Source organism: Eublepharis macularius, chromosome 6 (genome assembly GCF_028583425.1).
Source record: "Eublepharis macularius isolate TG4126 chromosome 6, MPM_Emac_v1.0, whole genome shotgun sequence".
Taxonomy (NCBI): domain Eukaryota; kingdom Metazoa; phylum Chordata; class Lepidosauria; order Squamata; family Eublepharidae; genus Eublepharis; species Eublepharis macularius.
In genome coordinates, this window is record NC_072795.1 from 60,123,815 (window position 1) to 60,137,981 (window position 14,167).

General features: G+C 43.4%; 1 protein-coding gene across 16 annotated transcripts in view; it reads left to right on the plus strand.

The window, feature by feature from the left end:
* The window catches only part of KIF1A (kinesin family member 1A), a 125,101-nt gene that overhangs the window by 64,275 nt on the left and 46,659 nt on the right, over nt 1-14,167 (plus strand). For 11 of the 16 annotated variants that reach the window (XM_054982330.1, XM_054982331.1, XM_054982334.1 and 8 more), the window contains 8 exons: nt 1,895-2,001; nt 3,900-3,983; nt 4,354-4,534; nt 4,679-4,751; nt 5,163-5,256; nt 6,646-6,794; nt 9,121-9,299; nt 10,105-10,242. In XM_054982330.1, the coding sequence (XP_054838305.1) occupies nt 1,895-2,001; nt 3,900-3,983; nt 4,354-4,534; nt 4,679-4,751; nt 5,163-5,256; nt 6,646-6,794; nt 9,121-9,299; nt 10,105-10,242 (1,005 nt within the window). Of the gene's footprint in view, nt 1-1,894; nt 2,002-3,899; nt 3,984-4,353; nt 4,535-4,678; nt 4,752-5,162; nt 5,257-6,645; nt 6,795-9,120; nt 9,300-10,104; nt 10,243-11,427; nt 11,677-14,167 lie in introns of all 16 variants that reach the window. The other 5 variants (XM_054982324.1, XM_054982325.1, XM_054982326.1 and 2 more) reach the window with 2 other exon arrangements.

A 14,167-nucleotide genomic window follows, 5' to 3' on the forward strand; every position in this document is an offset into this window, starting at 1 on the left:
CATCCCACTTTTTGATTGTTACTATCCACAAGGCAGCTAAAAACTCAAATTAAAACAACTTATGACAAGTGGTGAAGAAGCATCTAAAAACTACTAAATAAAGGAAGGAATAAAGGAATATCAACAAAAGTAACCAATCAAAAAAAACAAATAGAAACAACAAAAAGAATTGGTGTGTTATACTTTTGCATTCTAACAGTTTTCCAGCTGTGATGGACCCCTGTCCCCTTCACTCTCCCCAGTGTAAGGCAGATTTTCATGCCAAAATTCAGTTTCCCTGCTTTAACTGAGCAGCCCCAAGTAGTGTGTTAATATTTGTGGTTTTGAAAGTCTGTTTGTTCCACCCTGAGACGCAGATATAATTTTGGCTTTTTAGCTCAGCTCAGGAACTTGATAGGGAAAAGCAGAAGCCTTCTTCCTTTTTGTTGAAAATGGCACTAGAGACTATATAATATTCAAAAAGAAATAACAACTTTAATTAACAGGCAGGGATTGAGTAAGTATAGTCAGGGGATGGAAATGTGGAGGTAAATTTTTGTTGGTATTACAGAATACACTTCACATAACAGTAGGGTTGCTTCCACCTGTTCCCACCTCCTCCCCCTGACCCCACTTATCTGGCCAACAGGGGGGGCACCCCCGGGCGGCACAGCATTCCCCTGTGCCCCACCGTGGCGCGCCCCTGTAACTCCCCTCTTATCCTGGTGCAGGTGCACTGAGGGCCCTGTGGTGCACCTGCACAGCAGGCCTCAGAGGGGCTGCAGAGCCAGCAGGGGGGCACAGTGCAGGGGAAGCCATGCTGCACCTCCCTGCTGCCTCCACAGCCCCTCAGAGGCCTGCCAGTGGGGAGGCGCCGCATGGGGGAGCCCTCTCCTGTGGCCTTCCCACTGCCTCTGTGGCAGCTGCAGGGCTGCAGAACCAGCAGGGATTCATGTGCAGCACAGGGGAGCCCCCACCCCCACGGCCTTTCTGCTGCCTCTGTGGTGGCAGCAAGGCCTTGGCCCCGCTGCTAGCGCCTGTTGTATTTATTTTTATAACTGGCTCTGTTGCTAATTTTCATATATCTTGGTTCTTAACAGTGAGAGGTGTTTTACTTAGTAATTTAGTTACAGCAACAATGTTTCTTCAGGAAGTTTCCTATGACCGTTCACATTTCTGGAGTTTGTCACTTTCTTTGTGGACCTAACTCACTCCTTTCTTGAAACTAGAGGGTATTTCTATCATTTGAGTCATCTAAAACTGTTTTCCCTTTAAAACAGACCTGGAGTCCTCCTCAGAGCCAAACCCCCTTTGAAAACTGGGCCAGAATTAATCTTCTCCTCAGAAGATATAACCCCTCTTCTTTTTGGCTTGAAAGGGAGTATTAAACCATTACCCAATCACTCTTGCCAAAACACACTCCCAATTCTCTGGTGTCTGTGTAAAGCATGCTTCAGCTTATGCTGATACTTAGACTTTGAATTCTTAGATAGAAATTCTTCCTCAGGACAGTAATACTACAGTTAAGGCAAAGGAGTTTTCTCTCTTCACTCTAAAGGTGAACCTGTCTGACTTTTCTTGTCAGGCTCCCTGACTCTGAATCCTGTTAGAAAACCAACTGACTGGTTCCATCTGACGGAAACTTCTGGTATGGATTAAAAATAACTCTGACCAATCAGAGAAGAGGGAGCAGCCAGTCACTCAAGCTCTCCATTCTAGGGAATCGTTAACCCTTCCGTTCCCAGCTCTCTGATTTTGCTGTACTTTGGAAATCTGTTGTTAAGTGCAGTCCATCATGCCTGCTCATGGGGAGTCCAGAGAATTCTGTTATTTTTCTGCTGTTCAGAAGAACAGTCAGAATGTTTTGTTATTTTGGAAAGCTTATCACTGAATTAGTGTGTTTTGTCCTCAACAGGGTTGGTCGAGAGGATGCTGAGAGGAGGCAGGACATTGTCCTCAGTGGGCACTTCATCAAAGAAGAGCACTGCATTTTTCGAAGTGACACAAAGGCTGGCAGTGAAGGTATCCCCATAAAGAAAGCCGCACCATTTGCGGGCTTCTTTCCCTTTGATATTCTAGCTTCTGGAATATCAAGATCACATGTGTATCATAAAACACAGAGAGGCTGAATGTGATCATAATTCAACCTTTTGCTTGTCTAATAGTTGTCCAAAAGCTGTTATAAGCCTTTTCGTTTTTTACCAGCGGAGATGGGCAAAAGGGGAAGAGCTGAGAAATGCTTTCAGCGGCATCAGCCTAAGTCACTGCCCTCCAGTCTGTATAAAGAGTGCTACTTTCATTTCATATGGAGTGCTTAGCAGTGTTGCAAACAGTGTGGTGCTATGCCTTCCTCCCCTGCTTTCTGTCAGCTCCGTGCAGACCTTAAGTACAACTGCAACTCTCTCTCTCTGCGCTGCTGTGCTGGATTTCTCTGCTTAAGTGCCTTCCAGCTGTTTGTAGGGGATTGTTAACAGTGCTACACACAGCAAGAACATTCCCATTTATCTTATGCAGTAGCAGTGGGAAATATGAAGAAAACCATGCCTGCTAGAAGGTTTTGTGAGATGTGCAAATTGATATGAAACAAACATTTCACAAGGCAAGGTAGGAAGCCAGGAAGATGACTTCACAGTTAAACATAAAATACTGTTTCTCTGGCAACCTTTTTGCTAGAGGTGTTTTGGACTGTCTGTTCTGGAAAGGTTGTTTGCAATGGGGAATGGGATGTGGTTGGAGCATACAATTCTGCTCTAGATTGGCAGGAAATCTAAGCATTTATCTAATCTAAATTCTGGAAAACTAGTCTCTTCCATAAATTTGTGCATACACACAATCCTCAAGGAAATTGTAGGCTGCTTTCCGTATTTCTTCTTGAATATACAGATACTTATTTTGTTTGATGCTGTATATAAAGATGAATTTTTTCCATTGAGGATGTGTATCCAGCAAAATCCTGAATCAGGATTACAGAAAGTGGTGTCTGCAGATATGTAGGCAAATACTGACGTGCTACTCCAGAACCTAATGATCAGGTTCACTAACTGCTGGGTTTAGCTCTGCTCTTAATATTTTGAGGAAAACATAAAAATTTCAGTAGTGATCAAAATTTCAAACAATTAGGTGGACCACTTCTTGCTTATTTATGAATAATTCATTGAGGAGGGGAAGAACAGCAGTTCATGCTAGGGCTGCCCTTGTTATAATGCAGTTTTTTTACCACATGGCCTCTGACTGCAAGGCAAAGTTGGTATTGCTTGCCCTAGATTTCTTTGGGCTGAAAAGCATAGTTAGGTAACTGAGCAGCTGGATGATACAAGTGACCACCTCCCAGTGGTACAATATAAGACACAAGTGGCAAATATGTAGCTCCTAGTTATCTGAATTAACCTTCCGCTGAATCATTATAGGATCAAACTGGCATGGATTTATTGCAGTCAATTGCCCCATTTGTAGATGGCGAAAAGCCAGTTAGCTCTGTTAGGTTGGGCTGAAACCCCAAATAGAGTAAACCCCATGGCTACATAGAATTTACAGCAGTATAAATCCTTCCTTCATTTATTTGAGATATTTTTGCCCCATCCTCTAATAAATTTGATGACAGCTTACAAAAATTATAGTTCCCTTTAAGCCTATGGGTTCTGCCTTAGTGTGCTGGAATCCATGACTTATCAAGCTGTTACACCTAATGAAGGTAGATATTTAAAATGAAAGCCCAACCATGCCTATCAAGGTTTAGTTCAGTATGTAGAAGGAATGGTGTTCTTATAACACTGAGGGCTTAGTTCCCTGGTCAACAAGTAGACCAATCAGCCTGTATTTTTAATGATTGGGGAGATGGTTGTTCCTTGTGTATACTACTGCTCACTTGTCGTTTTGTCCTCCACCCCCACCCCCCAATTCCACTTGTGTCCTTTTCACAGCAGTGGTGACCCTAGAACCTTGTGAGGGGGCAGACACCTATGTCAATGGCAAGAAAGTAACAGAACCTAGCATCTTGAGATCAGGTACGTTCACTACTGTTTCCAGGAGAAAGGACTGGAGACTCAGGAATAAGAGAAAGGTGTTATAGGTGTTATGAAAAGGAGCCTTACAAATGATGCAACTGTACACCACACAGGAATGGAAAAATGGGATTTATTTTCTAAGGAGAAGGTTTATTGTCCTAAACCGACTGGCTGTCAAGTTTGGTTTGCATTGAAGTCATTATAAGGGTTGGATGTCTGTAGGGTTCTGTTTACTTGGGGCAGCTTTTGTATAAACTCTTCTGTGGATCATCTTTGTAGCATGTTAGCAAGGGATCTCATATACACTGAAATCTTAGCACACTTTCACTGCTCTGTGTACTCCTCTGCCCCCCTCTGCCCCCCTCCCCAGGAAATCGTATAATCATGGGGAAGAGCCATGTATTCCGATTTAACCATCCTGAGCAAGCACGGCAAGAGCGAGAGAGAACTCCTTGTGCAGAGACTCCTGCAGAACCAGTGGATTGGGCTTTTGCCCAGAGAGAACTGTTGGAGAAACAAGGCATTGACATGAAGCAGGAGATGGAACAGAGGTATGCGGAAGAGTTCTAGGGTCGGGATGGAGAATTCAAAGGAAGCTTGAGTGTGGAGAAGATGAAGTGACACCAGACAGAGAATGTGGAAGTCCTCTGTAATTTACCCATACTGACTATTCTCTCATTTCTGTTTCCACGTAGGCTTCAGGAATTGGAAGACCAATATCGAAAGGAAAGAGAAGAGGCTAATTATCTGCTGGAGCAGCAAAGACTTGTACGTGGCACAGAGAGCAACAGTATGCAGATAACAATGCATTGTAATTGATGGAAGAGATCATTGGTTCCAAAATGGAGCCAGCCTTCCAAACACACTGTAGCACTTAGTTTGTAGCAGGGATAAAAAGCAGATCCTTATACAGGTTTATTATAAACCTCAAAGGACAAGGACCTCATATAGTCCCCATCTAATGTCCCACACAGTTTAAGACTGGAAGTGTTCCCATAGGCTCTATGGAGGATGATCTCATGAAACTCTGTAGTCCAGTAAACTGAACTGGTTATGAACAAGAAAATAGAAGGATTAGATTATTTCAGGGATTGGATTCACTCTAACAAAAATATGTAGCATCAAAGCACAACAGCCACTGAGAGGACAATAAAAATGCTTAACTGCTCATTCCTTTAGGATTATGAGAGTAAATTGGAGGCTTTACAGAAACAGATGGACTCAAGATATTACCCTGAAGCTAATGAGGAAGAGGAAGAGCCTGAGGATGAAGGTATGAATTCAGTGGCAGGAAATGCTGTTATGGGCAGCCTGGCATATAACAATCTGCATGAGGTACAAATGCAGACGCATTATGTTAAAATCATGAAGTGTTCATTCATGTATTTTTTGTTGTTTGTACCTTCAAATACAAGGAATCAATGACCAGGCCTCAGCTTCCATGTATTTTAGGGATGAACACTGAATGATATATGTGTGCACCCTGACAACTGTCATAGTATGTTGTGCTCAGATGTTCCAAATGAGAAACCACTCTTGCGTTTTATACAGTTGTGTAAGAGGGCAATGTGGCTCTTTCAAGTATCACTGCAACTTACATTCTGTGAAGATCTGTTGACATTAATACAGTCTGTGATGATGCAATGGGGAGGAGGATGACTCAGATGGCAGTTTGTTTTCAGAGTATATTTTAGGTACATTTACTGCAGCTAGAATCGTTTCTTGTCTGGCTGCACCCAAGACATTTACAGGAATCAGAACCACATTGCATTGCTTCATTGGTTACCTTGCTAGCTAGTTCTTGCCTCACTTTTTTGAATGAGAGATTGAGACTGTATAATGTAAAAAGGTGAGCATATAGGCTTTGACCGGTGAGCATATAGGCTTTGACTGGTGCCTGTAGTGGGCTGTGAAAAGGCCTATGGAGATTATATGCTAGCAGTTCTGTGTCCAGAGCTCCCAACTTATTTATTTTTAAGATGGGAGAGCCTGACACACAAGTCCCAGCGTATCATCTAGTTAGTCTGTGAGTGTAATGTGCAGATTTACTCAGAAGCAAAGCTAGTCAAATCAGTGCAAGAAGAACATGTATGATATGGAGGCTCAGACGGATGCAGGAGCAAAAGTCTATAAAGGAAGGTTTTGCAAACAAGCTGTTCACCAGAATGACATCTGCTTTCTTTGGGGCCTTCCTAAGATGGTCATTGGAAAAATAATTTAGCAGAGAAGGTGGTTTATTGAGAGAGTTTTCTCTATTGAGGTTTTCTGCTCAGAGCATGATTTTTCCTCCCAGAGCATGACAATATGTCCCCTGAAATCTTGGTCTTGGGGGGGTGGGGAGTCCCCTCTCCTGCAAGAACAGGATTTCTGGGAGCATTTTAGGCTATTGTGGGGGAGAAGCAAGACCATCATGCTCCATGAGTGGAAATCCTTGAGCCTGCTGAAACATCTAGTCTAGATCTAAACCAGTCATTTGAGCATATTTTTTCCAATAGAGTGTTTAGTAGTTCATAGGGTTTGTTCTAGAGCCACGTGGCTAAAAACTAAGTTTTTCTGCTCTCTTGTCATTCACACGTTTTGTTTGAGCAGAAGATGGTGTGATCAGGTATTGTGACTTGCTCTTTGAAGAGAGTGACCTTGTGGATTCTTTGTCTCCCACCAGTACAATGGACTGAACGGGAGTTTGAGCTGGCACTTTGGGCTTTTAGAAAGTGGAAATGGTACCAGTTTACATCTCTCCGGGATCTGCTGTGGGGCAATGCCATTTTCTTGAAAGAGGCCAATGCCATCAGTGTGGAACTGAAGAAGAAGGTGAGCTGTTTCTCTCACAATTGAGGATAAGAGGGCCTTTATGTTTTCATCATCAGACTATTTATCAGTATAAAATAGAATTCCATTTGGGTCAGACTCTCATATTCCATTCATCTATTTTTATCCCTCCCTCCAAAGAGCTCAGGTTAATGTATCTGTTTCTCTGCATCCTCATTTTATCCCCATAGCAACCTTGGGAATAGGTTAGGGTGAGATAGAGTGGCTGGTCCGTGGCCACCCAGGGAACTTCACTAAGTGGGAATTTAATGCTGGGTCTTACATTCTATCCACTGTACCACACTGGTTCTCATTTACAATTATAATATTACAAATTAGACATTAGAATATGCACATTAGAAAAGCAAAAGAGACAAAGACAGACAGCAGTGAGTGATGTGGAGAGAGTGGGTATGCAGACACTGTTATTGTCTGAGTCAGTTCAGAAATAATGCAAAATCATGGTTTATTTTAACTCTGGATAGTTGGTGAAACCAAGGTTCAGCATGGGGATGATCAGTGAGTCCTAGCTCCATTGCTGTTACTTCTTTCCCTCCAGAGACCCTGCTGCTAACCTAGTCTGCTTAGATGAGGTAAAAAAGGTATAGTGTTGGTTAACTTTTCAGCAGGGCAAGACAAGGCAGCAGGGAACCTTTAATGGTGGTGCATGCAGAATAGCAGACTTATTTTTTTCTTTCCATTGATCCAGGACCTGCCCAAGTCTACTGTTTCTGTGCAATAGAGTAAACAGGGTCACATGTAAACCACTTTGTTGCAGGAGCACAGACAGTCGAGATAACTTGGACAGCTCAGTAGTGTTGCTTTCTTTTTCTTTAGGGATACACAGAAGGGGCTCGCTGTGCTGCTGTGTTGTTAAGAGACTGGTGGCAGGGGTGAGGAGAGGAGTCTGTTGCCAGGCAAACTTGGGGCTGAGAGCAGGGAGAGGCTTGGAGATAGTGAGAGCTGGCTGAAGACAAGAGTGGTTTCATTTCTAAGCTGCACTTGCTGGCTTTTCTTTAGGTGGGGTCAGGACTGGTCCCAGGTTTTGGGGGGCCCTGGGCAGCGAGTGCTTAGTGGCCCCCTATGCCCACAACTAGGCTCCCCTTCTTGCCCTTCTCCCTTGCTTCCTTCCCTTGCTGTGTGCTAATGCTGGCCGTGGGTCAGATGGGTGTGGAGCATCAATGGGAAGCCAGAACACTACATTTGTATATAATGTGAAACCATCAGGAATGCTTTCTTATAAAGGAAATATGGCTATACTAAAACAGAATGGTTCAGAAAGGCCCTTTATAAAGGGAAAGGGACTGATGATCATAACACTGTTGTGGCAGAATGGTCCTCTGACCTGTGAGCACCTCTCTGTTGTGGCGCTCTGAGGCAAATAGTCACCAATAACCATCCCTCTCAGTCTCTGCCCAACAATGTGCTGCTCTCCCAGCTCACATAGCCCTTGGAGGGGTTATTTCTCTCATTTCTCCTTTGGTTCACTGCCACCAGCTGGTAATTTGGGGAATTATCCTCCAACAGGGCCAGCACTTGTTTCTCTTCTGCAGTGTCGCTTAAAGGCTCTGCCTAGTGACTACGTCTGCTGCTGCCTAGCAGCTGGTTACCACGGAATGACTTACCATACTTGCACAGTCTCAGGAAATTAGCAGTCCAGCAATTAACAACCTTGTTTCCTCAGCACTCATTTTGAACAGCATGTTTGAACAATGGGCTAAGGGGTACAGAGAACAACTACAAGCATTTAAAAATAGTAAAGAATGTATTAGAAGGAAAAAGGCCACCCACATAGTCTGTAGAGCAATGGATTGAGGAAGACAAAGAAAATGAGTAAATACACATTTCTCTGTCCCTAGCAGGTCTTATTCTAAGGCAGCTCTTTTAACTTAGAAGTTCCAGTAGTCTAAAAAGCTTTTCATTACTTTGGAGTCTTTATCCAGGCAACCAGCATATTATCTGGCAGTTTGTATGAATGTGTTAAGGGATGTGCAGCACAATTCCATGCATGTGTACCAATAGGGCTTACACCCAAGTAAACGTGCAGAGGATTGCAACATTCTACAGCAAGATCAAAAGAGAGGTTTTAATCATCCTGTTCAACAAAAAGTGCCTCTGTGTAAATACTGAGAGTTGTTTAAAAAAAAAAGACTCAGAATAAAAAACACTGTGATCAGAGCTGCTACTAACCTTGCTCAAATAGAGTGCATTTTCAAGATCACTTTTTTCTTTGTGATCCTGGTATCATAGCTGCAGTGGGAGAGAATGGGATGCTTCAAGTCATGACCTCTGGCAGGAACCAATATTAATTACAGTTACTTACTTTCAGGTTCAGTTTCAGTTCGTGCTCCTCACAGACACCCTGTACTCACCTCTGCCTCCGGACTTGCTGCCTCCGGATGCTGCCAAAGACCGTGAGAAACGTCCTTTCCCAAGGACCATTGTGGCTGTGGAGGTGCAGGATCAGAAGAATGGAGCAACTCATTACTGGACACTGGAGAAACTCAGGTAGATTGAGATGTTTTAATAGCACCCCAGCATCTAAGCTTGAAAGCATTTTTTACTTTGCCTGGACAGAAGTCATCATGACCATTCAGATACAAAGGGAAATGCAAACTGATACAGACCTATTATCAAGCAGAGATGGAACCTGCAGTATAGATTATTTTTAGGCCTGTTCACATGGCTGCTTCATATTTTATGGATTTGTTAGCAGGATCACAAAACAGATCTTCTGTGCACAATGTTCAAAGTATGCCAGTGTTGCCACAAACAGCTGGAGTTATCTATAGCAAAATCAAACAAGATGTTTTAACCTGTGTTTTCTGTGAGCCAGGATAGGCACCATAACTACCCACATCGCTATTTGATCTTATGCAGGGATTTCACATGACCATGCTAGCAGGTGCCGAAACTAGGCTGAGCCTTGGCATGTCACGGCTAATTCCACATTTTGACCAGATCCTACCAACAGGCTGAAATCTAGTTTCTGCAGATGCCGGAGCAATCATGTGAATACCTTCTCTGTGCATGCTGAATGAAAGCCACCCATGCTTGTGTGAATAGGTGCAAAATCTGTAGAGAATATTCCTTGCTGTAAATTATGAATAAAAAACCGTTGTTATTTTGGGACTCTTTCTTAACCAAGGGACGGAGGAGATTCCCTCTTTTATTAGTGTGTCCTTAGTGAGCAGAGAATCATCTTCTGAGGATGTGCATGTAAGATAGTGGTGTGGATGCAAGTAGATCAGAGGGAAATTATTCACAGCCACCATTTTGTGTGTTGACTTTTCCCCCTCCTCCTCCATTGCAGACAGAGGTTGGACTTGATGCGGGAGATGTATGACCGGGCGGCTGAAGTGCCTTCTAGTGTTATAGAAGACTGTGACAATGTAGTGACAGGCGGAGACCCCTTCTATGACCGTTTTCCATGGTTCAGGCTGGTTGGCAGGTGAGAGCTTTGATCTACCTTCATCTAAATATCATGCCAAGCCAGAGAAACACAAAGGAAGGAAATACTGCATGGCTAAGTAAAGGCAGCTGGTGCCATGCAGGACAACTGCTTCTTCCTCAATTGGGCAGAGATTTCTATGCACTGGAGAACTAGATTATTAAGACAACAGTATAACACCTGATTCTTTGTAAGGAACTTTCTTTGCACTTCATATTTATAAACTTAAGTGGGCTGTCTTCTATTTACATCAGTGCAAGCACTCTTTTAAAGTGTGAGCTGTGTTGTCACCTTGCTCACACATGCATGGACAACCTTTTTGCAAAATTATAACTGATATCCAACTACATGGTGCCCAAAATACACCCCTCCTAAACACTTCCCCTGATGGCAGGCAGTTCCTACAGCAAGATCCAAAAAGATGTTCTAACCTGTAATATCTGTGATCCAAGAGGACCGTCATAGTCCTCATTGTATAGGCTTGTAGTCCTATAAGCAAAACTTCTTACTTGTAAGAAGTTGGACCCATTACCAACAGATGCTGTGGGATTCTGTCCTGTAGTCCATGGCATAGTACTATATAGAAGATCCTCCTAGTTGGTTGGGAGTGAATATTATGTTGGAAAATATAGTTTTCAAGGTGGGATATAGCTAAGAATTTTGATGTAGGATTTGTACATTTGTGTTCGTGTGTGTGCGTGTATGTGTAATTTTGAGTGTAAATATCTGCCTATATACTCCCTAGTATATAATGTGTGTTCTCATGTGCTTCCCATGCAACTATTGGAAAAATGTAATGTCATCAGCTGGGAATTGTGGGAGGGCAGGTTGACAGGGCATGCCACTGAATTTTAACAAATGTGGGTGTTTCTGAGGTATTACCTATTGCCAAGATTCACAGTGGGGTGATGCTAGTGGGCCAGAAAAAACTTTCTTCACAAAGCTACCTAGTTGTTTCAGTGAAACTCTTTGAGGGAGTCCCACTGCAATTGTTCTTCCCCATTCTCAGCTGATGGTATTGGTGGCTCCTGTGTTAGATGTGTTTGGTTTGGAAGGTTTCCTCCCTTCCCCTCCATATTAACACTGCTGCTTGGTATAACAGAAAAGGCAAAGCAAGCCTAGTCTCTCTGTGTGTTTGGAATAGCTGGTGTTAACCTGTCTCCTATCTTGTTGTACTAACCTTAGTTCAGATATCTCTGGCTGCAACAGCTCTCCTATTTTCAACACATGCATGAGCGAGCGCATGGCTGATCTCACCCCCTCCCCCACCTTCTCGAACCCTGACTCCGACATCACCGAGCCTGCTGACGAGCAGCACGTGGGGAAGGAGGAGGAGGAGGAGGACCTGGAGGAAGACATCTTTCCGGAGTACCCACTGTATGATGGCCGGGATCCATTTTACGACCGCTCCCCCCTGTTCAGTTTAGTAGGAAGGTTGGTGAGGTCTTAGGAGAGCATGCTGGGAAGGAACTAGCTCTTTCGCATAAGAGACCTGCTTTCTGACACCATTCCCATGTTAAGGCACTCAGGGACAGATAAGTTCTAAGAGGACAAAAAGTGTCTGAGCATGCCTAAGGAGGGATTAACCAATAGTGAGACAGCTGGCAGTAAGGAAAACAAGAGAGAGTTTTTCTAGAGATGCAGCCACATGTAAGAGGATGACAGCAGAAACTAAGTTTCTGCAGTTATTAGGTTTTTCTAGTGGGCATCAATTTTTTTATGTTCCAGGTCTCAGATGCAAGAGGCTCTTCTAGAAATCATATTGTATAGAAACTTCTTCATAAACAGGTCCATAATCTCCTCATAGTTCCAGTAATTTGTCACATTTGTTGAGATTTCCAATAAAGCTAGTCGTTGCTTTTTGAGCAACGAAGTTCATGAGGATAATGGACATTACAGTTGCTTCTCAAACAGAAGGTAAGGCAGGAACAAAGATGTACCTCTGAAATAAAGGTGTCACAGGAAAGTCTGATGGTATGTTCTACAAGAAGGAAGAAAACCCATTTAGGAAGAAGAAGGGCAAGCATCTCTTGCTTATATAGCATAGAGTGCAACTTTGATAGAGGCTAGGATCTCATCACACAGCATCAGTGGAGACTTAGTTTCCAAAGATGAACTCCAGGTTGTGACTGAGAGGATACAGTATTCCATCCCGCATCATTAGCTCTAACTCTTCTGCTGGTAAGGGAATGGAGATATTTCTATGTTCAACGGAGATCCTCATTACAGATAAATTATTCCTGGGAGGTAAATCTGGTCAGTCTCCATTTCTGTATATGGTAGTTTCCTTGCTGTTTTGAGTCTACAAACTGCCTTGGCGGATAGTAAATGTAGAACACCCCTCCTCATCACCCTTACATAAAAAAGCAGAAAATTGGCCAGTTCTGGCAATGTATACATACAAGACACCGTCCTGCTGGCTGGTGTTTGCCTGTCCTAGAGGCTTGGCTGGGATCTTAACAATATAAAACCCTTATCCATTTTATTCAGCCAGGTCCAATAATTTCTCCTCTTTTGACCCTCTGTCCTTCACAGGGCCACTCATACAAGAGCACATGGCTCAGAAGCCGTTTTATACCAGGTTTCGTTTTATTCTCGGTGAGGCTCTTTCAGGCACTAGATAGCAGCCCTTAGCTTTTTCTTTTGCTTTTAAGTAGGATTCAGGAAACTGGGAGCAGGCAAGGGAGGAAAAGGGCTTAGAAAAGCCAGTGAAGGAGATGGGGAAGAGTCCTGCAGTCTCAGACCGAAAGAGCTGGCTTCTTCCTTTTTTTTCTCCTCTTGGGGGATTTGAGATTTCAAAACAGGCCAAACTACCAAATAGCTCCATGAGGGAACACCCTCTCCCCCAATCCTATGAACTGTTCTTGGGGGTATTTTGAGTCAGACAAAATTGACTCCCCCATGCAGCAGCTGTGCCGTTCACATTTCTCGTGAAGTGTGCTTTGATTGGATCCTTGTCTTTGATTTTTTTCTTTTTCCTTTTTTATTTTTTTAGCTGCTGGCTCTATCTCCAAAGCTTTAGCAAAATTGGGGGTTATTTCACTTTTGTCTTCCTTTTGAAAGGCTTTTCTTTGGTCTGAGCATGCCGTCTTTGCACCTCACCAATCTTGTGGTTAGTGCCTCTGTCCTACTCTGTTCCTTTAATGATACACAGCCTCTTTCTGCCTTCCCTTCTCCAGTCTTCTCCCTCATTGTCCAGCCTTACCTCACCTTTTCTCTCTCCCTTTTGACTGCTTCTGTCTCTCAATCTCTCCAGCTCTCAAAATGATTCTTTCTTCAGTCTTTTGGATTTCAACCTGTTTCATAATGTGCTGTTGTTGGGGGTTGTTAGAATGGAACTCTAACAGATTATATCCCGATCTTCCTCTTACTGCTCAAATACATTATACACCCGACACACATTGGGTGCAGGTGTGTGACCAGACTCACAGTCAAATGTACATTGGGGGAACTCACCTTGAACAACCTCATTTGCTTGGTGCTGTGAGGGAGCACTGTGGGGGTTGGGAGAAAGAGCTTCTGGTTTCCTCCCATCCCATTTTTGCTAGCACAGACAGTGTGTATGGTGGGGGGGTTACTCCTTTAGTTTCACATAACCTAGGGTAGGGATGATGAGGAATGAGACTGGAAAATAAAATTGGGGGGAACAAACAGATTAATTGAAAGTGAGGGCGGGGAGTGAAGGCATACCAAAATTGTTGATGGGCTTAGCAACATCTCATGATAGGCAAGTAGTTTAAACTTTTGCAGCCATGGACAATTTGCTAAAAATCATTGCTAACAAAGCACAGGCCCTCATGGCAGGAGGAACACTCTAGCATTCACCCCAAACTCTGTGGTTAAGCCACAGAGTTTTGGGCAAATGCTACCGTCGCCTGCCATGATGAAGTCACTTCATGTTGTGACATCATACCCGGAAAGCTGA